The 22526-nt window shown below is 35.1% G+C and overlaps 1 protein-coding gene across 47 annotated transcripts in view; it reads right to left on the reverse strand.

Annotated features, from left to right (window-relative positions):
- The window catches only part of RIMS2 (regulating synaptic membrane exocytosis 2), a 340243-nt gene that overhangs the window by 186436 nt on the left and 131281 nt on the right, over window positions 1–22526 (reverse strand). For 36 of the 47 annotated variants that reach the window (XM_037381092.1, XM_037381117.1, XM_037381114.1 and 33 more), the window contains 4 exons: window positions 17800–17930; window positions 15510–15681; window positions 14819–14972; window positions 6738–6764 (listed from right to left, as the gene is read on the reverse strand). In XM_037381092.1, the coding sequence (XP_037236989.1) occupies window positions 6738–6764; window positions 14819–14972; window positions 15510–15681; window positions 17800–17930 (484 nt within the window). The remainder of the gene's footprint in view (window positions 1–6737; window positions 6765–14818; window positions 14973–15509; window positions 15682–17799; window positions 17931–22526) is intronic. The other 11 variants (XM_037381121.1, XM_037381127.1, XM_037381119.1 and 8 more) reach the window with 1 other exon arrangement.

The following is a 22526-nucleotide window of genomic DNA, read 5'->3' on the forward strand; positions in this document are numbered from 1 at the left end:
TAGAGGAAGCAAACTATCAAATGCTCTGCAAGTGTACACCTATCCAAATAGCTAGAGCTTCACTGCAAAAGCAGATTCCACATCCACAATTAGAGCCAAAACAAACGTAGGTCACCTAAGACAAATACATATGTCAGTTTGTGTTTAGTTTAATTTGACTTCTGTCTTCTGTGGCATCTTTTAAACAGCATTTGATTGCTGACATAAGGATTAAGCATTGGCTTGTGAATGATAATATTCATTTACTTGTTTTAAATGTGAAAACACGTGTTCTTCAGCAAGATGGTATGTCTGTTCTCATTCTCTGGCCATCTAAAAGTGGGTAACTAGAAGGAAGAAGCTTTAATCAAATTGTCACCAAACCTTCTATCACGTGCAAGATTTTTTTTATTCCTATCATAGGATGATTTATTCTGAAAACACACACACAAAAAAATACCACTAAAAACTGGGAGTAAACCTGAAGATGCTCAGGACAAAGCAGGATTAGTTTTCTATCTGGGTGACTGGCCCAGAGGGATCCCTACCCTGCTTTCCCAACAGAAAACTGGGAGAAGAAGTGCTAAGAGGAATTTTGACAAAAATAAAGTTTTCAATTTTAAAAAAAATAGAAATTATTAGAATCATAAGAACTGCTGTCATTTGTCAGACTGTCTAACATTTGTCTACCCACCAGGGGATAGTGCAAGGTCCTTCTTTAATGGAAAGAGTGTGCTTACAAGATCTGTATGGAAATGTTTTCTGTGTTGCACCCTTCTAGTTTTCAGCAGGCAGAGGTCCTGGCAACTAAGACTTCTAAGCTATGCTGTTTACTGTAAGTAATTAATCAACCCATTCTCCACAAATTCATTTCTTTTGGAATCTCAGTATTCTCTTGGCCTCAATAATATGCCATGTCAGTAAGTTCTGCAGTTTAATTTTGTATTGTCTTAAATAGAAATAAAGTGAAGTCTGTTACATTCTTTCAGACAATACCCTCCGAGCTTTTGTATTCTGAGAAACTTGAATCAGCATTCTGTATTCTCCCACAGTCATCTCTTTCTGAGGTGAAATATCATTGTTTAGCTCCTTTGCATATGCAAACCATCTGGTATTCCTGATCGATCCTGCTTATTTGTTTGTACATTTTCTATTTCTTCTGTGCCTTTTACGAGAAGTCAAAAGTGATTGCAGCAATCAAGATGAGCGCGTATAAACTTAGAAACTTGACTGCAGACTATCTCTTTGGGGATAAAAATTGCAGTGTTAAAAATTATTCAACTAGAAAATGGTATCAATATGCTATGTGTTAATTCTTAGAAAACACAATCTAGCCTACCATTGCATTATGCAGTTCCAGTAGAGCAATGTTAATTATTATTATTTAATTGCAGTAAAGTTTGGGACTTTCCTCACTAATAGGAAATTAAAATCAGTACAAGGAAAGCCATGCTTTGGTTTCATACACTCTGCAATTCTTACATGGTAGAATTATTAGTTCAATTTATTGAAAAAATTTAGAAATAGCCATGCTACAATGCAGAGGGGTGGGGTGGGGTAGGGAGAAATGTTACTCTGAATTCAAGGAATGACAAGTAAACTCTTTCTGTAAAACAAGAAATAGCAAGGAAGTGATGACAATTAGCACTTGATAAAACCTAGAACATGAGGGCAGGAGTGAAGGAAAAGGTTTCAGCCTCCTAATAGACTTAGAATCAGGTTTCTAGCAGCAATTAAGTCTGACAAGGACAATATTCAATCTGATTATTTTCTTAATTGTAGTATCACAGAGGCCCATTGAAAATATCTCTTGCTTCCCAAAGAACAAGCATCCGTTCTACCTGTGATGTTGTTCCTGCTGCCATTTTCAGCAGAGCCTTCTACTGGTGTGGTGATGTACATATCAGTGAGCAAGGAGGATTAAGTCTCCGTTCTCCTTAGCCGCTAATTCAAAATCAGGTCATTAAATAAGAAGGACAATATTTGTGACCAAACACTAAGCAAGAGAACCCTACTATTCTGGCTGGGATCTAAAAGGCAGAAACCCCTAAAAGGGAGCGCAGAGCAATGCGATTCTGGCATCTGGTAACCCTGGTACTTAGTCGGCAGTGGGACTGTGGCTGCTATGCAGAGGTGCCAATAGCATCACTCAGGCTGTATCAGAGAGCGAGGATTGTCGAACAGGAAGATGAAATCAACTGAACAGTTTGCTGATGCTTATCACATAGATGTTTGGAAGGGTTTGTATCATGAAAGACGTAAGAGGGTTTAATCAACTGTGATTTGAATAAATGTCATTTACTCATCATCTAATTCATCCTTATGAATGAATCTAATTAATTACAACCGAGGTTGATTTTTATTTATGTTTATATTTAAAGCTAAGTGCATCTGCTTTAACATATTTTTAGAATATTATAGTCTCTATTCTGGAGAAAAGATTTGCATCTTTGAGGATTAAAATAGCCAGCTGTTGTCACGGTAGGCACTAAAGTTTTGCAGCTAAAGTTAAATGTTGTAGTAGTCACAGGATACATCCAGCAGAAAAGAGAGACTAAGAAGTTTCAGTGGTCCACAGGTATAAAACACAGGGGTCTCTCTCCATCTCTATCCCCTCAAACTGCATCAACCTTTTCCAGAATCTCCTAATACCTCAAATTCACCAGAATCTAGGAACCCCTTTCTCTTTTTATACACAGACTTCAGTCTTCATTCCCATCCAAGCTGCAGGGAAGAGCTGGGGCATGGGGGAAATGAACAGGTCAGGATTGAGACCCGCTCTAAGGATGGCAGTAGAGAAAGAGTAGAGTAAAGAGAAAAAACAGATTTCAGGGCTCTCTCCAACTGACTTTGCTACTTGCAATAAGGAGAGTCTCTTGTATAGCTGATATACGTTAAATATGTCTCATCTGTAAGATGAGGCATGAATCCCTTCAAGATCAGATCATGTGTTCTATCTCCTCAAGCAGATGCTACATTAATCCAACTCTAACAGACTTAAACCAACAAAAAAATAATCATGTTTAATGAGTATTTAACTTTTACTTATAAATGTAAATTTAAATGCTGGTTAAGAAGTCAAAGCAAATTTAAACCAGAATTAATTACTTGGCTTTATCTTTAGAAATCAATGTTTTCAGGAAGGATGGAGGAAAGAAAGAACGCCAATTAAATATGTAATGTCAAGAAGTACTGTCTGTAATATGTAACTTCTGCAAAGGAATCAGATTATATCTATTTTAAATGCCATTAACTTTAGAAATGGCACAAACTAGAAAATGCACAAGTCAAAATCCTTTACTGAACTGAGAATTTGAAATACCGGTATAATTCCTGACAGCTTAGTTTAATATTGCTTATATTTTTTGCAAGAGTAATTTAATCTGCTACATATTAATTTCAGACAGTAAGTTTCTTCTTAACATACTGACAATGCAAATTTGAAGATTTAGGCTTCAGTCCCACCTTAGCCACATCTTTTCAAAATACCACTTCATTATCTAAGTAATTTGAACCACTGATCACGAAACACAGAAAGAACAATTCATACTTTATCTGGGAAATGTGACAATGAAGTCTCTCAAAAATTATTCCAAATGAATATTGTTAATGAAACTGTTACTTGGTATTTTAATGAATATCTTAAAGTGTTTTACAAATATGCTATAAAATATGGCACTTATTTTAAGAGCAAGATTAAATCCATTCTAAACTCCATTCAAGATTCAGTAAGAAGTTTAAGCATGTAACATCCAGGACACTGGGTGCATCAAATAAATACATTGGTGCCAATGGTTTGCATATAATTAACTTTTTCTTTGATGGATTTTAAACATGAGGAATGGCATCAATTAAGTCTCACTGCCATTGCACTAGCATATAGCTTATTAATGAAATATTCTTAGGGACATTATCACCATCTTATCTGATAACTGGCTGGTAACAGACGGTAAATATGGCCTTCCACAGGATTAATGGTTATTACAGCTACAGAGGGAAGGCAAAATAGACCCCATGCTAATGCAAAATAGAACCCATTAGCTAGTTAAGTCACATTAAAAAAATGCCTTAATTAAGCATAACTCCAGCCCCAGGGAAATGAAAAGATATATTCTTATTCACTTTAGCAGGTTTTGGTTTAATAGCCTTAAACTATCAATGAAACTGTTTTCCAGGGACAGTTTATTTTCGTGAAAGTGGAGAATCTCCCCATCAAAACCTGACAACTCTCACTATCCTCTTTCCCTCCTGCACCCACCTACTCCTTCCTTACCACTGCTGCACAAGCCACCACCCCACTCTGCAGGAGCATGTACACACTAGAACTGGAAGTTTACAGCACTTACACTGTAGCCTTCATTGCAGGGCTGGGCAAAAACACCACCACCTAAAAAGTATCTGGCCCATTATTTTCCATTTCCATTTAAAGAGTACTTTCTGTTTAAATTTTTACTATTTTCCTGTTTTTCGTGTTTATATTCTTACTTTCTGTTAGGCAGAAAAGAATTTAAAATACAGTAGTTTCTTTATGCAAAAAGCTTTCCATTTTTCATCTTCATGGCTAGCAATAATGTAAAGAAAAATATGAGATGCTTTATTCCATTTTATGAATCAAATACTTTTTTATTTTTTTGGGGGGGGGTTTAAATTTTCATGGGTTGCAGTGTTGGTGGCCATGAAAAGCTTTAACAGCTTCTAAATAAAAATAATGTGGAAATAATTGAAGAAATTTTTAAAGCATCTTCTTTGGATGTCCCATGCCTGTCAGTGTTTAAGAGGCATTTGGACAATGCCTGTAACAACATGCTTTAACTTTTGGTCAGCCTTGAAGTGGTCAGGCAGTTGGACTAGATGATCATTGTAGGTCCCTTCCCACTGCAGTAAATCTAATCTAACTTAGACAGAATTGCACTTCTCTCCCTAACAACATTCTAAATAACTGGAACTCTTCCAAATGAATGAAACTATATGCAATCATAAATATTTTCTTGCAAAGCAACCAAAATCTGTGGAGAGTTCTGAACTATCTTCTGATTTCTGCATGACAACTGAAGTTGGCACAGAGCTGTGCTCCACTCTATTATTAATATACAGGGGAAACAATGCAAGATATAATATCTCCTGCACTTCATCTATTGCCCATTGATATTTCTGGTACAGGCCTCAAAAGAAGACTAAAGCCTATATGACCAACAAATATAGTTATCAGAACGGACTAGGACAGGAGATAGAATGAGAAATAAAATTAAGGTGTGTCAGCTTAGATACAAAACAAAATGCCAGATTTATGGCTCAGGAATTCTCTCATTTTCTTGTGAGACACAAAAAAAAAAAAAAAGGGAAAAAAGAAAGCAGACTGGGCTCCTGAGCTGGGGATCCTGCTCCTTACAATGCAGGGAGTTTTTACAAGGTTTTGTGGACTCCTTGGGGGAACAAGGGGTAGTGAAGCATGCTTAGGAGCTCCTTCCCTGAAGCTCACGGAAGGCCTTCACAACCACTTAAAGTAACTTAGTACTGCCTGTAATTGTTCCATGTTCAAAACTGACATATAAGCAACTCTAAAATCAGTCTCACAACTGTCTTAAGAATTTGTTCTCATATTCATCCAGTCTCTGCCTAAGGGTTCTTAGCACGAGCTAATTTCTCAAGCAGTCCTGCTGCCTCCATGTCAATCTGTCACTTTATCCTTCTGCACATAATAGTGGGTTTTTAAAGTTTTTAACCAATTTCATCTAAATTGACAGATGGATATAAATATGAAATTTAATTCTGTTCCCACAGATCTTTGAAAATGGTTGCTGGATAGAAGAAAGAAATACAAATCAGAATCCCTTAATGCAAAAGAAACATTATCAAGCTAAAATCTGTGGCTAATCCACAGGTGCACAAGTCCATAGTCACCACAGCAAATGTGAAGATACCATAAATCATAAGAAGACCGTGACATTATTTTAGGAGAGAATGGAATAGTAGAAACATGGGAGACTAAAGGGAAATGTAATGGAAACTGGGTTTTAGTAGTACTATACTCAAGAAACATCCTGTGGGGTTTTGTTTCTCTCCACCATGGTATTGGATCTATTTTCTTAGCAATGTGTGTTTCAGTTTTTAAACATAACTAAAAGGTAATTAGATGAACCAATTCTCAAAGTGATTCCCCTAATTAAAACTGCAGGAACTACAAAAAGTGCCACATGAAATGCACTACAAAATTTAAACTTGTAAAAACTGTACATTATTGATTTATTTATGGCAAACTTCTTAGATACAGCAACTGAATTTGTAACTGGGGATTTAAATCAATAAGAAACTGTATAAATACGAATCAGTATAAATATTGATTCTGATAAGTACTTCACTTACCCCATTTCTGTATTCTAAAAATAGTTACACTAGTTCTCAAATAGCTGTAATACAGCAGTGTTCACTTTAAAACAGCTTAAGCAAAATAGCATTTTCCTACTATAGTTAGTAAAGCTCACTACAGTTTACCTACCAAAGTTCTACCTAAAATAAAGGCAGCAATGCAAGTATAGCGTTACAGTACTGCTCCAATATCAATACTGAGATGCTAAGAATACAGAAAGAAAGCCAACAAAAGACAGACTCATGACTCAAAAGCAGACAAGAAAAGCCGAGGAACATTTAAGCAATTTAGCATCTGCACAATAGGTAGAAAAAGCACACCAAAAAAATATCAAATTAAATTTTGCATGTCTATGGAAGCAATAAGCATTTTTGACATGCTGAAAATTTACCTGAATTATATGAATATAAGCCTTTATCTGGAAAACAAATATTGAAATGAAGTAGTGTCAGGAAAAAATACATGAATCAATACATGTAACAGGGATGGTTAGAACCTTAAACTTCATTATAATTGCTGCTGGAGGTTGAACAATTTGATATTGTAGGCCTCATTCATTCAAAACAATAAAACTCAAGCAGCTAGGAGAAATTAAACCACAAAAATACCAGTCACTTCAGGATCAACATTTATACTCAGTAGTCACAGAGGACTAGTAGAGCTATTATAGTAATTTCCAGTTCTGAAATACAACTGCACATTTACTATAAGCAAGTGTTTAGCATCTTAAGACCAAAATGTGTATTCAGCTAAGCATACAACATGAGCTACTAACCTTAAAGTTATTGCACGCTGCTGTTGGCACCTCAGAAGGAAGGTATTAGCAGCACTTTCCTGAGCTGTAGCTATGAATCCTACTTTAAATTTAACAGACTCAGAAGTGATGTTCCAGTCAATCTTCTGTCTCCAGCTAGGTCCTGATTCGGTAAATATGTACATGCGTAAATACCTTATCTACATATCATTGCTACCAGTGAATTTAAGAGTCCTGATGTGAGCGCAATGATTAAATACTCACAATATCTCATTTACTGTTTGCATTCCTTGAGTTTGGCTGGTTAATGTATTTTAGCTTTCCAACGACACCAGGTTTTCTAAACTTGACAATATAACAGTATGCAAATATCTGGACAATTATGAACATATGAATTTTCACTCTGTGTCTGCAGATTTTGTAAATGTGACTTCCATAAGGTAATAAGAAACCAGGAAGTCAGAATAACATGAATAGTTTCTTGCCATTAGCAAGACATTATAAATGTTTTTAATTTTTATTGCTGAGCAGCTCACAGACACAGTCTTAAATATTTAAGCAACAGTCCATGACTAAATGATGGACCTCAGATGAAAAGATATGTCAGTTTTAGGGGAAAAATGAAAATTTTAATTTCTTGATAACTGGTGCTGTTAAGAATCCAATGGATGACTGGGTACCTTCTGGCAAGCTGAACTTTTTTTCTGACAGCCAGGTACTAACTATTTTAACTTGTAGACCATTTCACTAAATCATCTATTACTTACAATTTCTAACTCTCTATATTTTCAAATTCTTTATATTTGCAAATTGAGTTTCTTGATAAGCATAATTCATTGTTATGGCCCAGCTCCGGCATTCCATTAGGCTATAATTTCAAAATGAGTAATGGGGGGGGTGGCGGTGGGATGGGGGTGTTCAGCATCATTTACAAACTTTAGATGTGAACTGTGCTGCATAACTTTACTAATATTTGTATTCTTTGGTACTAATATTTTCCAGTTATGAATTTAATGAAAAATTAACTCTTCTCTGGCTACAAAATTATGACAAATGGAGTATGGGGAAGTTTTCTAGTATACTCCAGAAACATCAGAAAGTAATCAAAGGTTCAATAGTGCCATTCAAAAAAATATTTACAAAATACTCAATTAACACAGTCAAGAAATTATTTATATTATTAAAACTGATAGACTCTGAATTTGACTTCTGGAAAGATCTGCAAATGGGTAGAGCTTCTTGAAGAGCACAAGAATCTAAAAATACTGATATTATAATGGGAGTGAAGACTAAAGAAGCCATGTTTGTTTCTCTATGGTTACAACACAGAAAGGAAAAAGTCAGATTAGTATTAAACCCATCTGAAAACTTCATCAGAATTATTGTACTGTTATGCAACAGCTTATTATGCTTTAACAATTGAAAAAAAAAAAAAACAACACACTACCTTTAGCCAAAACAGGAAGCTACTGTATGGACCTAGATCTTTTAGAATCTTTTTAAAAGGTCACCTGACTTGCTATGTATCAAATGCCTAGCAAGGTTAGTTTACCCTACCCACCGAGTTATTTCAAAAAAGAACATTGCTCTTCTGTCATCATTACGTGACAGAAGACTAGTCTAATAACATGATTCTATCAATTAACCTGAGCAACCATGTTATAAATAATCAATTCCCTTAAACTACTTCAAAACAGTATTTTAAGTATTTTTGTAGTTCAATTACAATTTAATAAAGTTTATTTAAAAATTTTCAAACAGCACAGAATTAGTAATTTATTTAAGTTTCTTTTCTTAGGGAAAAGAAAAATATTTTGATAGTTTAAGGCCTTTTCAGACACCCCTGTATCATGTTAAATACCTTTTAATTAAAGTATTTAATAAACCATAGATGTACAATAATATAATAAATAAATCATATATGTATAATAAATACAATACTGGTATATATACCCATATTCTATGAACAAACACATCAATGCATGCAAACAAAGATAACATGCCCAAGGCCTATGCTCCATGAAAGAAAGAGAAAAATTAAGGAAGAAGCATGAAAGAGAAAAATAAGTGTTATTTTTTCTCTCTAGGGTAAAATTCTTATAATAACACCCATCATTCATAATCTGTGCCACTGACAATAAAATGCTCCATTTTATAATTTGAAAAAAAAGTTACTGATGCATGTCTCCTTTCAGTACAATTTGCTTACCTACTAGTGAACAACATTATCGTAATTCACTCAAGTAAGATTCAGTGACATCGATTTAAAATTATCATACTGATTTACCATACTCACAACAAACTAAAAGGAAATTGCAGAGACAGCAAGATCCTGATTTTGCAGCGCAATGAGGTTCCACAGAAGTCAATAGCTTTCTTTGGAAGACAGGTTTGAAATGCAGGGGCTCAGATTTCACAGGGTAAAGTTTCAGATACATTGTAATTAATTATTATTAAACTTTAATGATTTTGGTACTACTAAGTGTATGTCTTAATGATCTACAATATAGACTTGAAAATTTTAACATTTAAATAATGGAAGAGAGGGCTTGAATTAACATTCAACTTATCTTTGATTTGATGGTACAACCACAAAACTTTCAAAAAAACACCCTCAGCAATGTACCCAGCAATGACAAGTCCATCTAAAAAAGTTTTTCAAAAATTAATAAGCAACGGGGTCCTTTATTTGTGAATTCAGTCCATCAATTTGTTTTTCCACTCAGATGTAATAATTTTTATCATGTTAATGTCTCAGCATTGACCCAGAAAATATGGTCTGACTCAGCAAAATGTACAAAGCTGACAAAAGATGACAAAAACTTTTCATGTGATTCAAAACACTTTGCTTATGCATTATATAATTTTTATTCCCATCTGAATAAATAAATAAAATTCAGAAAAGAAATGTTATATATAGTTTTTTGCACAGTATATGCAGATTTTTTTGTAGAACTATACTCAATTTTTGTTCCCAGAGTTTAAAAACACATTACTGCAATTTGTCTCCCTCCAGATTTTTGTTTTATGCCTTAAGAATCATGAAACTCAGTGAATGGGGTCATAGATGACTTAAATTCTAAAAGTAATGAATCTCGATTTCCCTTTAAAGGAAAGCTACTTCACAGTCTATTTATTTACAATTATTTTGATCTTGACTGATTTTTCTGGTGTTCTGTTCTTGAAAAAATACAATTTGATCCACCATTTTGGACCTCTATATGGTGATTTCCAAACACTGCCATTTCTAAAACCTCTCAGACCTTGTTTTCAGTGGAGTTTATCTCACATAGTTTTACTACTTTTCATTACTGAGGATGCCCAAAATATAAAACTTCACATTTCTTTAAACCATATTGTGCATTCTCATGGCAATTAAAAGCTCTTCTTCCACTGCTGAACCTAACTATGCTGTAAATAGAGACCTGAAAATGTCTGGGTTTACTGTTATATTCACATTTTTTACCTTGTTTGGACACATAGCTGTTATATACATTATACACCCACTCCTGTGGTCTGCAGATCAATAATTCAGACAGCTTGGTTTTAAAGCTGCAAAATCTGACTTAGTAAACTAGTGTCAGTTACATTTTAATCCTAAATCATCAGGAAATTCTTAAAACTCTTGAAGTATAACAAAATCTGCTTTAAAAAAAACCAACAACCCAGAGTCAATATAAAACCAAAAACAATTCTTCTTCAAAACACACAATAACCAAGTATATATATAACAGTACCAGCTGACACTGCATGAATGCACGGATTACATGGACATAACTGTAAAAGATTTGAATAAGAATTGTCAGATCCAATTTGATTTCTGTTGTCTCTGTATTCTGGGCTACATGGAAAGGAAGTAATTTTTTATTTGCAATCCCATGGTATAAACCCTGCTTGATTTCTGTATCAGTTTTCAATAAACAGTAATACTAACAAGAAATTCTGTCCCATTGATCCTAAAAACTGTGAATACAACATTCAAACCACATTCAACGTTCAACATAATCTGCAGTAAGCCTCTTAATGAGATGGAACAATAATATTGTGACTTTACCAACAATAATAATCCCCAAATATTTTTTAAATTAATCCTTAATTTTCTGTTTACTATCTCTTTCAGAGGCAATATCAAAAGAACTTGTTTGTCTGTAATTCTAGTTAAAGCCATCTGTAATTCTTAATGTATGGCTGATTTTATGTCAAATGTTAGAGAAAATGAAATTATTTTTAAAATTCACTTCTAAAGTTCAGCAAGATAAGTAAAACAGACCTACAAAGTATCTCACATTTCACATTAGAAAAAACTTAAAATATACTAATTGGATAAAGCCCAGCCAGCTTATGAAAATCTGAAATCTAATTAGCTGAATGACCTAGTAAATTACAATCCTAAATTCTATATTAGTTCCAGTTTCTAAGTAGATGTCTTTCAAAAAACACTAAGGAAAAAGCATGGTAATGATCCTTCATCACTAGGAAGTTCATGAATTGTATGGATCCTCTTGGACTGGGCAAGAGAAGGTGGACAGCTGGCTTAGATCAGTCTGTATGACAACATAATGCCCACTCAAAGACACTGAGAGATAATATACGTAGAAACTAAGCTACTCTCTTTGAAAGCTGGTTCCTAAAAAAATAGCATATGGGGCTCTGTGGGAAGCTTGCACTTTGCTACTGGCAATCTGTAAATATAGGAGTTCAGTCTGCAGGGCTGACAGTCCGCTCTTCTTCAGGAACACTAAAATTCAGTGATATTAAAAAGAGAATAGAAGTAAATGGTAAGTGTAGGTGGTTCTTTTAAACTACCTTCAGAGAATCACATTTAAGTATTGTCTTCAAATATATATATTTATAGGTACTATATATATTTATAGGTACTTGGTAGTCATGAAGATAATGTTTAGATGTGTAGATGTGTATTTACACAAACAACAAACCACCTCGTAATTCAAAATATCTCTCTAGTTATTTCTGACACTAACAATTTTTGGAGGCATGCAATAAAGTACTACATATTATATTCACTAATTCTGTACAGAGAGGCATCAGAGAAATGAGCAGAAAGTGGGAGGACTGAACTGCTCAAATTTTGCAACCCCAGAAATTGAAATCAGCCTATTGTGCAACAGCACAGTAAGTGTTCTAAGATGTGCTTTGAAAAAGACAGACAAACTTGCAAGATATGCCTTCACTCTTGAGATTTTTTTTATACTGTCATCATGTGCCACTGGATAACATCTTCTGTTTCATCATATACAAGAGTTGTTATTGAAGGATGTGAAAAGCACTTCAGAGACAAGAAACTAAGATATTAAGTTTAACAAGATTATTTTGAAACCTAAAAAAAAAAAAAAAAAGTAAAATAACCAGACTTCTATATGTTATTAATATATTATAAATACATTAATTACTGAAGGTAAAGAGTCATAAGACATGCTGTCTGCTCTTTACCAGTTCCCTGGTGATGATGTCTAGTTTGGGAAGAGCTTTTTGGAGGCCGTGTGGTGCACTGTCTGTTTCAGCCTTAGCCAACTTATATTGCATTGCCTATGGCCTTGTCCAATTGAGTGCTGGGTATCTCCAATGGGATATTCCACCACCCCTCTGGCCACCAAGAAATACTTTTATTTCCATTTCAGTGGTGTGACACCAATTAAAAAACAACTTATTTTTAAATCGCTAAATGGATTCTGCTACCATTGCAGACCCCTGACCAGATGCTAAATTTTCATTTGGATCTTTTTCCAGTCCCCAAAAAGGAGGGATTTTAATTCCAAGAGACCTTGTTCCATACATGTAAAACTACCTGTTTAACCTGAAAATTATTTATGACCCACAAGGGTTCAAGAAGTGCACATATTCCCAGAACAGTAGAGAAAATCCTTCTTTATGAGATCCCAATGTCAATGCAAATTCAAATAGCATAGTTTATTGTAGAAGTATGTGAATTCTCCAGAAATCACAGTGAACATCTGACGCTGCTTATTTGGCTGAAGTTTCTAGAACCTCAAGTTATTCAAAGTACCACTCTATGAAGAGTCAGGCTAAATCACCTCCTTGGTGATTTAATGCTTGAATTTCACCTAAATGAAAAGCAGGAATTCCATACCAAATCTTAGCGTTTCACCAAACCACAAGTTTTGATAAGTCCTTTCCTCTACATTTCCAGACAGGCCTATAAGATTTTTCAGTTGAGCACATCATTAGTATTAGTGTTAGTATTGGTGCTAATATTAATATTATTATGTATTAGAATTAGTATATCGACTTTCAACTTTTGAATAAGTATTACTGAACAAACCTTGAGTCAAGTACTGCTATAAACTTTTACAGAATAAAGCAGTTACTGTTTTATTCATTATTCATGGAAGTTATTTATGGCACAGACAGGAATTATTATAAACAAGCAGGATTTGTTTGCAGGACTGAGTATTGCCTGAAAACCAGAATTTCCCTAACTTCACATATAAAACAGCTAAAATGTCCAGTTGGTCTGTAATTCTACATGAAAAATTAAACTTCCTAAAATGTTTACCAGATGGCAGAAAATATAGAAGGAAAATACTTTTTAAACCACATAAACAACAGTCATGGTACTTGAAAAGACTGAAGAGGACTGAATTGAAACAGAACTCCTTACCTGTTAACTACCATTTTTTTCCTCCTTTTGTGGATAAGTATAATCTTACAGCTCAAAGGCTATGCACTGTAGCTCTCTGTTAATGTATCTATCTCAGTATATTATGATATGGAGCATTTTAATCGTTCTAACCATCCACTGCACAGACACAAAAAACTGTCAAATACTTTAAATACTTATATACAAGGGATTCTTTAGTAAAGAAAGCACGTAGAACATTTATAATCTCCAAGCTTGTTTATGTGGCTACACATGCGTGTGTTTCTGTGAGTTTGTGTGTAACATATGCATACACACACTCACATAAATGACCCAAAAAACCTCACAGAATCCTTAGAAATAGATTTTGGTTTGTTGTGGTTTTAGTTTTTTTATATCACTGTTAACAGATATTATATAAAGTTAATTCAATTGATAGCTTTAAATTACTGTTGATTAAACTAGAGAAACAACGAAGTATTAAAGAAACAGATTTTTACCCTTTATTGTCTTATTCTTATGTATCCATCTTGTTAGCAAATTGTGTAAATTCTATTTTCAAAATGTCTACTGATAATATCAAACTACCATGGATCAAGTGTACCAAACTATAAAAACCAGAATTTTAATAGAAATTCCATTTGTGAATGTAACCACGTGAAATAGTATCAAAACAAGGCAATAGGCCATGATATTAATTTAGTTACATATGATGTTATATACAGGTCACTTTATTTTTAAGAACTATAAGCTGAAGAGAAAGGGCCTGCACATTTGCTTTTGGTTAAACAATGAAATGATAAACATAATATAGAAGATAGAACTTCAAGATAAAACCAGCACATTGCAAAAGATCAAGATAATCTGCTCAAGCTCAGGCTCTGAAGTGGGTAGTCTCATAAGAAAAAAATTGCCTGCTGCAGTGTTCAGTATTACCATTTGTAGCCCATCATACTCTCATCAGTAATCACAACTGACCTAATTCATAACAGCTACAATGAACAAACAAGTTCTGACAGCTTCCCATCTACAAGAATTTAATATACTTTACATATTAATTAAAATGGACTATACACCATGTGTAAAACTAAGAACCTACTTTGTAACCTTCGTGTAGGACTCTCGCCATGGAGTTGTCTGCGTGGCAAATATGGTGAGGGATGGGGAAGTGGCAATGAAGAGACATCATGCGTCTGAAGTTTGTACCAGTGAGGTTCATCATCTAGTAATGCTGTCTCTAACTCAATAAGAATCTAAAAAAAAAAAGGGGGGGGGGCGGGGTAAAGTGGGGAAAATATTACATAACAGCATATTTTAAAATAGGTATGTCATAAATTTTATTCTATTATTCACCTGTTGTTAAGGACTTTGAAGTTTTATAAAAATCTTGCATTTAATATGAAAGGATATACCAAAAATCTTTCACAAAACGTTTAGTATCTTATGACAACATTTACAGCATTCAAATATCTTATAGCAAGTTAGTCAGCAACATTTCAACATTTTGGTAAAAAACACCTATAGATAATATGGATTTTAACAAACAATTCTAAAAGTAATTGAGTAACCATGTGCATGTTGTTACTAAAACAGAACAAACACAGAAAGAATTTAATAAAAGTACTATGTAGTAAGTGATCACTGTTTACTACTAAGTGAAATAAGGACAATTATAAGAATTTAAAAGAGTTTTGCTTTGCTATATTTAATAATTTCTTTCAAAAATACTCTATCTAGAGATGAATATGTGAGCAGCTGTATTTCTATAGTAGCTACCAATAATTGTGTACCTCTCCTAAAAATTCACTTTCTTCCTCTCGAACTCGTGCTTGGTCCCAAAGAGTAATTTCTAACATTCGTTCTCTAAACTCCCTCCGATGAACTGGAGAGTAAATGAATGTCTGATTCCACTTAGGTTCCAATGTTTTCTTTACCGTTTTTGTTCTTCTTTTATTTTTATCACTGAAAAAAACAATTACATATTAAAAATGTTCAAAAGATCATTATACTGTAATAAGCATATCATGGAAAGTAGAAAACCTTAAATCAGCAGAAAGTTTTGTAGTATAATGGACACTATAATCAATGTCAGGACTAGTCCTTTATTATGAAAGAAAGTTCAGAACATATTTTGAGGATAATTCATAGCTCCATATTAAAAACCAAAATTAGGTGATTTCCAGTGCATGTGCCAATTCAAATTACAAGAAGTTCCCTGAAAAACAGGTATGGTTTAATATGTTTGCTTCGGCAAAAGCATTTTCTAAAGCCAAATATATACTTCTGTAAATGAGATTTCCATGAGGCGCAGTCTGACAGAGAACATGCATGCAGAAAATATTGGGCATAGCAAACCTCTGCATCTCAGATAAATGAGTCAGCTGGTTCAGTCAAGCTTCTAGTCCTACAGCGGCTGACTCCTAAACTGCAAGGCCAGAGGGAGCGGCTGACCCACAAGAAGGAATGGCCAGGGAGCTGCGGGCAGTGTGGGGCCTTCTCTGCAGGGTTTTCCTGACTATGGGCTCCACAGGTGGAAAACCAGGAGCCCTGAGAATGAGTTATATGTCTTTTCCCAGCAACGCTGGAAAAAGCTCAGAAAAGCTCCCCAAATCCTTTGGATTACCCCAAGAAACCACCCAGGCTTGAAGGTGGATCTCCATTACAAGGTTAGCCTTGTGTTTTGGAGGTATCTGCACAAGGCTGCTACGGGACTCCTGGCTCTGGCTCCAGGGTGCTGTTGAAAGGAATGTGTTTTGCAGAATATTTCTGCTTGAAAAAATTAATATTTTCTGACGGAAACAAGTTTCACTGGAAAACACCCATGCTCCTTCTACTGAGAATACTGACAAGAGTTCTCATAACAATGCCTAATTTTAAACCTGCTGATTGCTGCGTAATGCAGCTGTGGTACTAATTTATTGATATGACAATGCAGATACCGTCCGTTTGCTAATACTTACAACTGTAATATAGTTATTGTATTTCTGAATTGTTACTTAGAAGCTGGATTAACTAAGAAATAATACATTGAAACACATTGTTAAAACAAATAGTGTAATTATTTCTATTATACTAAAGACTGCTTACCCTTGAGAACTGAAATAAATTACATTAGACAAGCTTTTCCAATGAAATTTGTTTAATCAAAGAGAGTTCAGTATCTTCACCTAATTAAATGCTTGACTTATTTAAGTGTATTTTACCTCCAGCATGTTTCCTTCTACTACACCAGAAATATCTTTTTGCTTACTTAGCTTTTACCTCTAAGGAAAGGAAAATTAATTTGCACGTCAGAAAAAAACCATAATTCAATAAGACAAATTGCTGATTCTTGTGTAAGTGATAGAAAACATATAATAATTAAAGAAAAAGTTCTGAATACTTCACATAAATGGGAAACACTAGTATAGCATATTAAAATATAATGTTATGTAACTTTTTGTACCTGGATACTTGAAAGTATTTAATTAAATATTTTCTTTTTAAGTATTTTTTGTTATTACACCTTGCATTGTGAAGCATTCTGAACAGAGACATTTTTGGTACCTTTATTAATCTTGAAAAAACAGATAAGATAATTTAAGCAGGCCTGATTCTCACTTTGGCACAGCTTCAGCATCTCCAAACACACTACAGCAATCTGAACAAACTAAAAATCAAGTCCAACAGTTCAAATATTGGTGAGCCCAAGACAATCCATCCCAAAAGATTTTGTCATCAATGATATAGCAAATTATGCAGTCACAGAAAATTTTCTTGTCAACATATAGTCATATGATATAACTGTCATAGGAAGGCATTATAAAACACTAAAAATTTTCTTTGCAGATAACAGATCCCAATGTAATGACATATGTTTACTTTTCTTTTTTTACTTGGTATTTAATAAAATATCCAGTGACAGTGAGATTGTATTTAGTGTTCAAAGTCCCATTGCTGTTAAATAGCATGTTTAATAAAGAAAACTCCAAACTGTAAGATTTTTCCATATACATATGACCCGTAAACTCAGCTATGCCTGACATCTCAGTATCGGATTAATTCTTACTTGAATGTTCCTTGTCTTTGTGTTAACCCTACCTTCTGTCTGGAAGAAAGTAAATTTTAACGTAAGGATTCCTTGGCCTCCCATCTTCCCTTGAAGGAAGATCCTTTGCTCCCAATATTGTCACTATTAACTGATGACCAACCTTGTCATACCACAGTTTTATCTGTAATGAGAAAATATTAATTAGTGAACTAATTTCTACATAAAAGTACCATATTAATCCTTAAAATTAATTTTGCTCATAAGCGTCTACTTATATTGGTTACTTAAACAGAAAATATCACGTTCTACTTTGTATTTATAATAAAGCATAAAAATAAATTTATACTATAATAGCTTCAGTATGCACCAGGAGTAACTCTTCTTTTAAAAATCCTTTACAGTAAGTAATTATTTCATACTAATTGTTTTTCAGATGGTGCTCTGGTTAGAATTATTCTCTCTTGGCCGTGATATTTTATTACTTGCATTACTCATGTATGGTATTCATATATATACATTTCTAAGGAGTTTATGCACAATGAATGAATGATTCTTTCACGTCCTGTTGTGCTGGAAAGACTATAGGATGAGACCATAAATCTTTCAAATCTCTAAATGTTTTTCAAGATGCAGAGACTCATGCTGAAATCATATTAGCCATCCAGAAACTGTAAGAGAGGGAGGCTCAATAGTCCAGCCCTCTTCACAGTCCATCTCAGCAACAACATGCTACTACTAATCATCTGCAGAAATTATTATTACTCAGTCTTAGACATGGTCTGATATCCTTTTTTTACTACAGCCGTTAGAAGATGCTATTTAGCTATTTCAGTTTGAATACTATAGCTGCAAATAATTATTCAAGGAGAGGATATACCTGCTTTAGAGCAGTCACTGTGGAAGGGGAAATCATGCAGTTATGACAAAAAAAAAACTTTCCAAATAGCCAGGGAATTAGTACATGGTGGTACCACTGCATTATCACTAACTACAGCTGGGAGAAGAGGCTCTCTTCATGGGGAGTTTGCCTGAGATGGAGGAGGACAAACTAGGACATTTAAAGACAACATTGACCCTGCCTGAACTTCAGGGAATCCAGGAGGATAATGCCCAACTTCACATCTAACCAAGCAGTGCAACTTTAGGCGTGAATATGCCCCCACTAAGGTAAACATCGCCAGGGGAAGGTGCACTTTCTGTGGAGCTCATCTCACACCATTTCAGAGACAGTCTCCAGCTGATGTCATAGCTCCTCATCTTCAACATTTCAGTCACTTAAAGAAAGGTATTGATGCAATTCTTAAGACTTTTGACCCATAAACAAGAGGCTGATTTAGGTTTCTGCCATTCCTAATGTCTCAATAAGTGAGATTATACTAAGACACACCAGCTCAATTAGTGCTGGCACTGTACTTCTTTCATTACATCTTGCAGCTCCTGTAGCCACCAAACAGCAGTGTTTGAATGGATATTAAAATGAGGAGGATACCTGTCTTCTGTCATCATGACATTGGCCCTCTACTGACTTTACAGGCTTCTGGTACCAACCGTTAAAGGGCTCTGTGGCTACTAAAGCAGAAAACTGCGTGAGATAAAATACCCTTAATACATCAGATGTAAGAGTGTTCTAGATGCTGTTCCTACATTCCTACAAAGCAAGGGGCTTTGTCAGTATTTTTTCCTAATGTGAAACTCTCCTAAATCTGGACTACGAGGGATCTTCATCCAGCTACAGATCACAAGTAGAAAGCTTTGCACCAACTGTATGAACCCAAAGCAAAGCTTTAATGACCTCTGAAGTGCAAGTCAACCTAAATGTTCACTGACACTAAATGTATCCACCTGCAGGCTTACTGGGGAGCCCTTGGGCAAAGGGCAGACTTGGCTAGTCCCACACCCCAAGACAATCATTTTGATCTGCTTTTTGGGAGAAATTATCCTTGCTTAAGGAGAATACAATATATCTGTGATCCAGACATCATCCCAAACCGCGACTGAGTGAAGAGATAATCTAGACACAGGTGCCAAAAATATAACCAGAATTATGTGTTCACATTCAGGCAAAATATTTCTTCACTATACTTGTTTCAAACTGATTCTTTGCAAGAAAACTTCAGTCAAAATGTTTGGAGAATGACTTTAAGCAGAAAGTTAAATAATTTGACACCAATTTTTTTGTAGTGCTCTAACATCTGTGTTTTGGAACAAGAACTCAAAATTTGGATTGACTTGTATCTTCTACTTTTCTCTTGATACTCTGAAAAACATTGGAAAAATTTGTACATAATGTGCGTATTTTCCCTGTAATTCTTTGTCATTTGGCTTCCTACAGGAGAGGCCAGGAGGCAGACTTATGATCAGAAGGCACTCTCTCTCCTGTGTTCACACTGCTAGCACTCCAAGGTACAGCACAGCCACTTGTAAACCAAAAGTCATTTAACTTGGATGCAAAGAAGAAGAAAGGAAGAAACTGGGAGTGAGTGAATGGACCAAGTGCCCCATGGAGAGGAGGATGGGAGTGCATTCTCATGGGGTTAGAAGAAGGAAGAAGGGACAAATCAGAAACCACTTTAGAGTAACTGGAAAAGTAAATTATACAGGATGCTTCTTGGTGAAACACAGGAAAAATGGAGCCACTAATATCAGGGACGACAGAAGAACAGAGGGGCAAAACCAGACTGGATGAGAGAAATGGAATAAGGTGACAAAAGAACGAGCCATTTTGTAACTGGTGCAAAATATGTTGCACAGAGAGATTGGGATGAAAGAAAATCTGACAAAAAGTCAAGGCAGGAAATTGGAAAGGAAAATGAGAAACAAGGAGTTAGACTAGCATACCGAACATGGAAAATTAGTTTGGGAATAGGACCGGTTCAATTCTGACTCTCCTGTGCCTAAGTATTATGAAAATACTCAGATGGTATGGTATTTTCCTACAAGAATCTTTTCTTTTCTGTTCACAAGGAGAGAAAGGACAGCCATTTAAGACAACCAGGTGCAGTCCAAGAGGACTGGATTCCATTCCTTCCTCTTTCCCAGAGCTCTTGTGCATCAAGGGATCGATCTCTTAAAGCCTTTTTTAAAAGGTATTTACAAATCGCATGTTCTTCATTGTCTGGGATCCTGGCATGACACCCTGGAGCCTGATTTGTAGTGCTAAGTAAAGCATTGAAATTGGAAGTCTGAGGTGTGTATTATGCCCGGACAAAAGCTGGTTGTCTCAGACTCTGATCATAGTTTATCTTTTTTTTTTCTTTTATAGCTTTGTTGAGTTGTATGTGAGAAAGATTCCTAACACCAGAAAGTGAAGAACATTAAGTTATTCAATCTACAGAGTGAAAGTTGCACAAGAATGTACAGCTGTAATACTCAGCACTGAAAGACTTAAGCAACTGACAAGCAGAGCAGAACCTACAAATCCTCCATTCAGCAGGTGGTTGTTTTTTTTTTTAAACAGGCAGGAATGGCACTTTTAAAAGCTTACAACATCTAAGAAACTTTGGCAATGCAATTCTGGTCTAAATGAAGGAAAGGGAAGGTTAAAATTACAACACATAAAATATGCCACAGGAAAGCCATGCTGGCTGATGCTAACATGGAGGCTAACACCTATCAAAAACTTCTAGCACAGGACTTTGTCTACCTACATAATTTAGGATGTAGGCACCTAAAATTCACTTAGAAAGTAATCCAACTTGAATGCTTTCTAAAGATCTTTCCACTTAGTATTGAAGTCCTGGAAACTTATTTGCCACACATGCTCATATACTTTCCCTCCCTAAGCAGATATGCACCTAACGCTTGACTAAACTTCCAGTGCAACTTACATTCAGGCAAACAGGCATCTAAATTCAATGCATCCTGAAACTGTGAGATGGTCTGCTATCCATAGAATGGAGCATCTGCTGCACTCCCTGAGACAGGCTTCCAGGTAACAATACCTGCCATGCAGAGTGCAAGAAACAAGAACTCTTTTGCCATCAGGTGATGAAGGTAGTCATCAGGGGTGAACAGGGATAGTCTGGTCCCAGCTTTGTAGGATTCTTTCTGGTTTTTAACAAATAGTGGTCTAATGCAAGATCAATACACATTCTGGGTAGCAGGTCTGGAATCTGCTAAACTAAAATTAAGTTTCTTTGCTATCACCACACAATTATATTCCCAGCCACACAGTATTTCAGCTTCAGATGAGATTCCATACTCCTGAGAAGAGAGAGATGTACAATAGCTTGATGATAAGGCACTTTTCTGAAAGATAGGTTCAATCTTTTCAGTCTAAACAGGTCTTAAACCAAAGACGTCCTGTTTCTGGAATGAGCCTCCTACACATAGAAGAGTATATAGAAGCTGACTGCTGGTGTTGCGTTCCAAGAAATGAGGATGCTGGTAGCTAGTATTCCTGTTTGGTCCTCTGTAGCGTCAGAAGAAGATGGCTCCCTCTGGAGAATCAACTCACCCTCTGAGTAGCCTAAGTTTCAAATAAGAGTTAATGGGGATAGCTGTCCTTTATTTACACTGGATCACACACTGCAGATATTGAGATACTTAGCGTTTTTCTTCAACTGTACAAGTCTAAGCTCCTCCCCAAGGCATCTCAGACTTATTTGAAGCTAGCATAAATTACATAAATTAAGGACATAAATTCAGTTTACTATATTTCATTCTTTTTCTTTTAGATCTCATCTTAACTAGAAATTTTATTCAGAGCACTGATTGAGGTCAGAGTTCTAAAAAAGAATTAATCATGTAATTAGAACCCATACTGTAATACATATGC

This window comes from Falco rusticolus, chromosome 3 (genome assembly GCF_015220075.1).
Source record: "Falco rusticolus isolate bFalRus1 chromosome 3, bFalRus1.pri, whole genome shotgun sequence".
Lineage (NCBI taxonomy): Eukaryota > Metazoa > Chordata > Aves > Falconiformes > Falconidae > Falco > Falco rusticolus.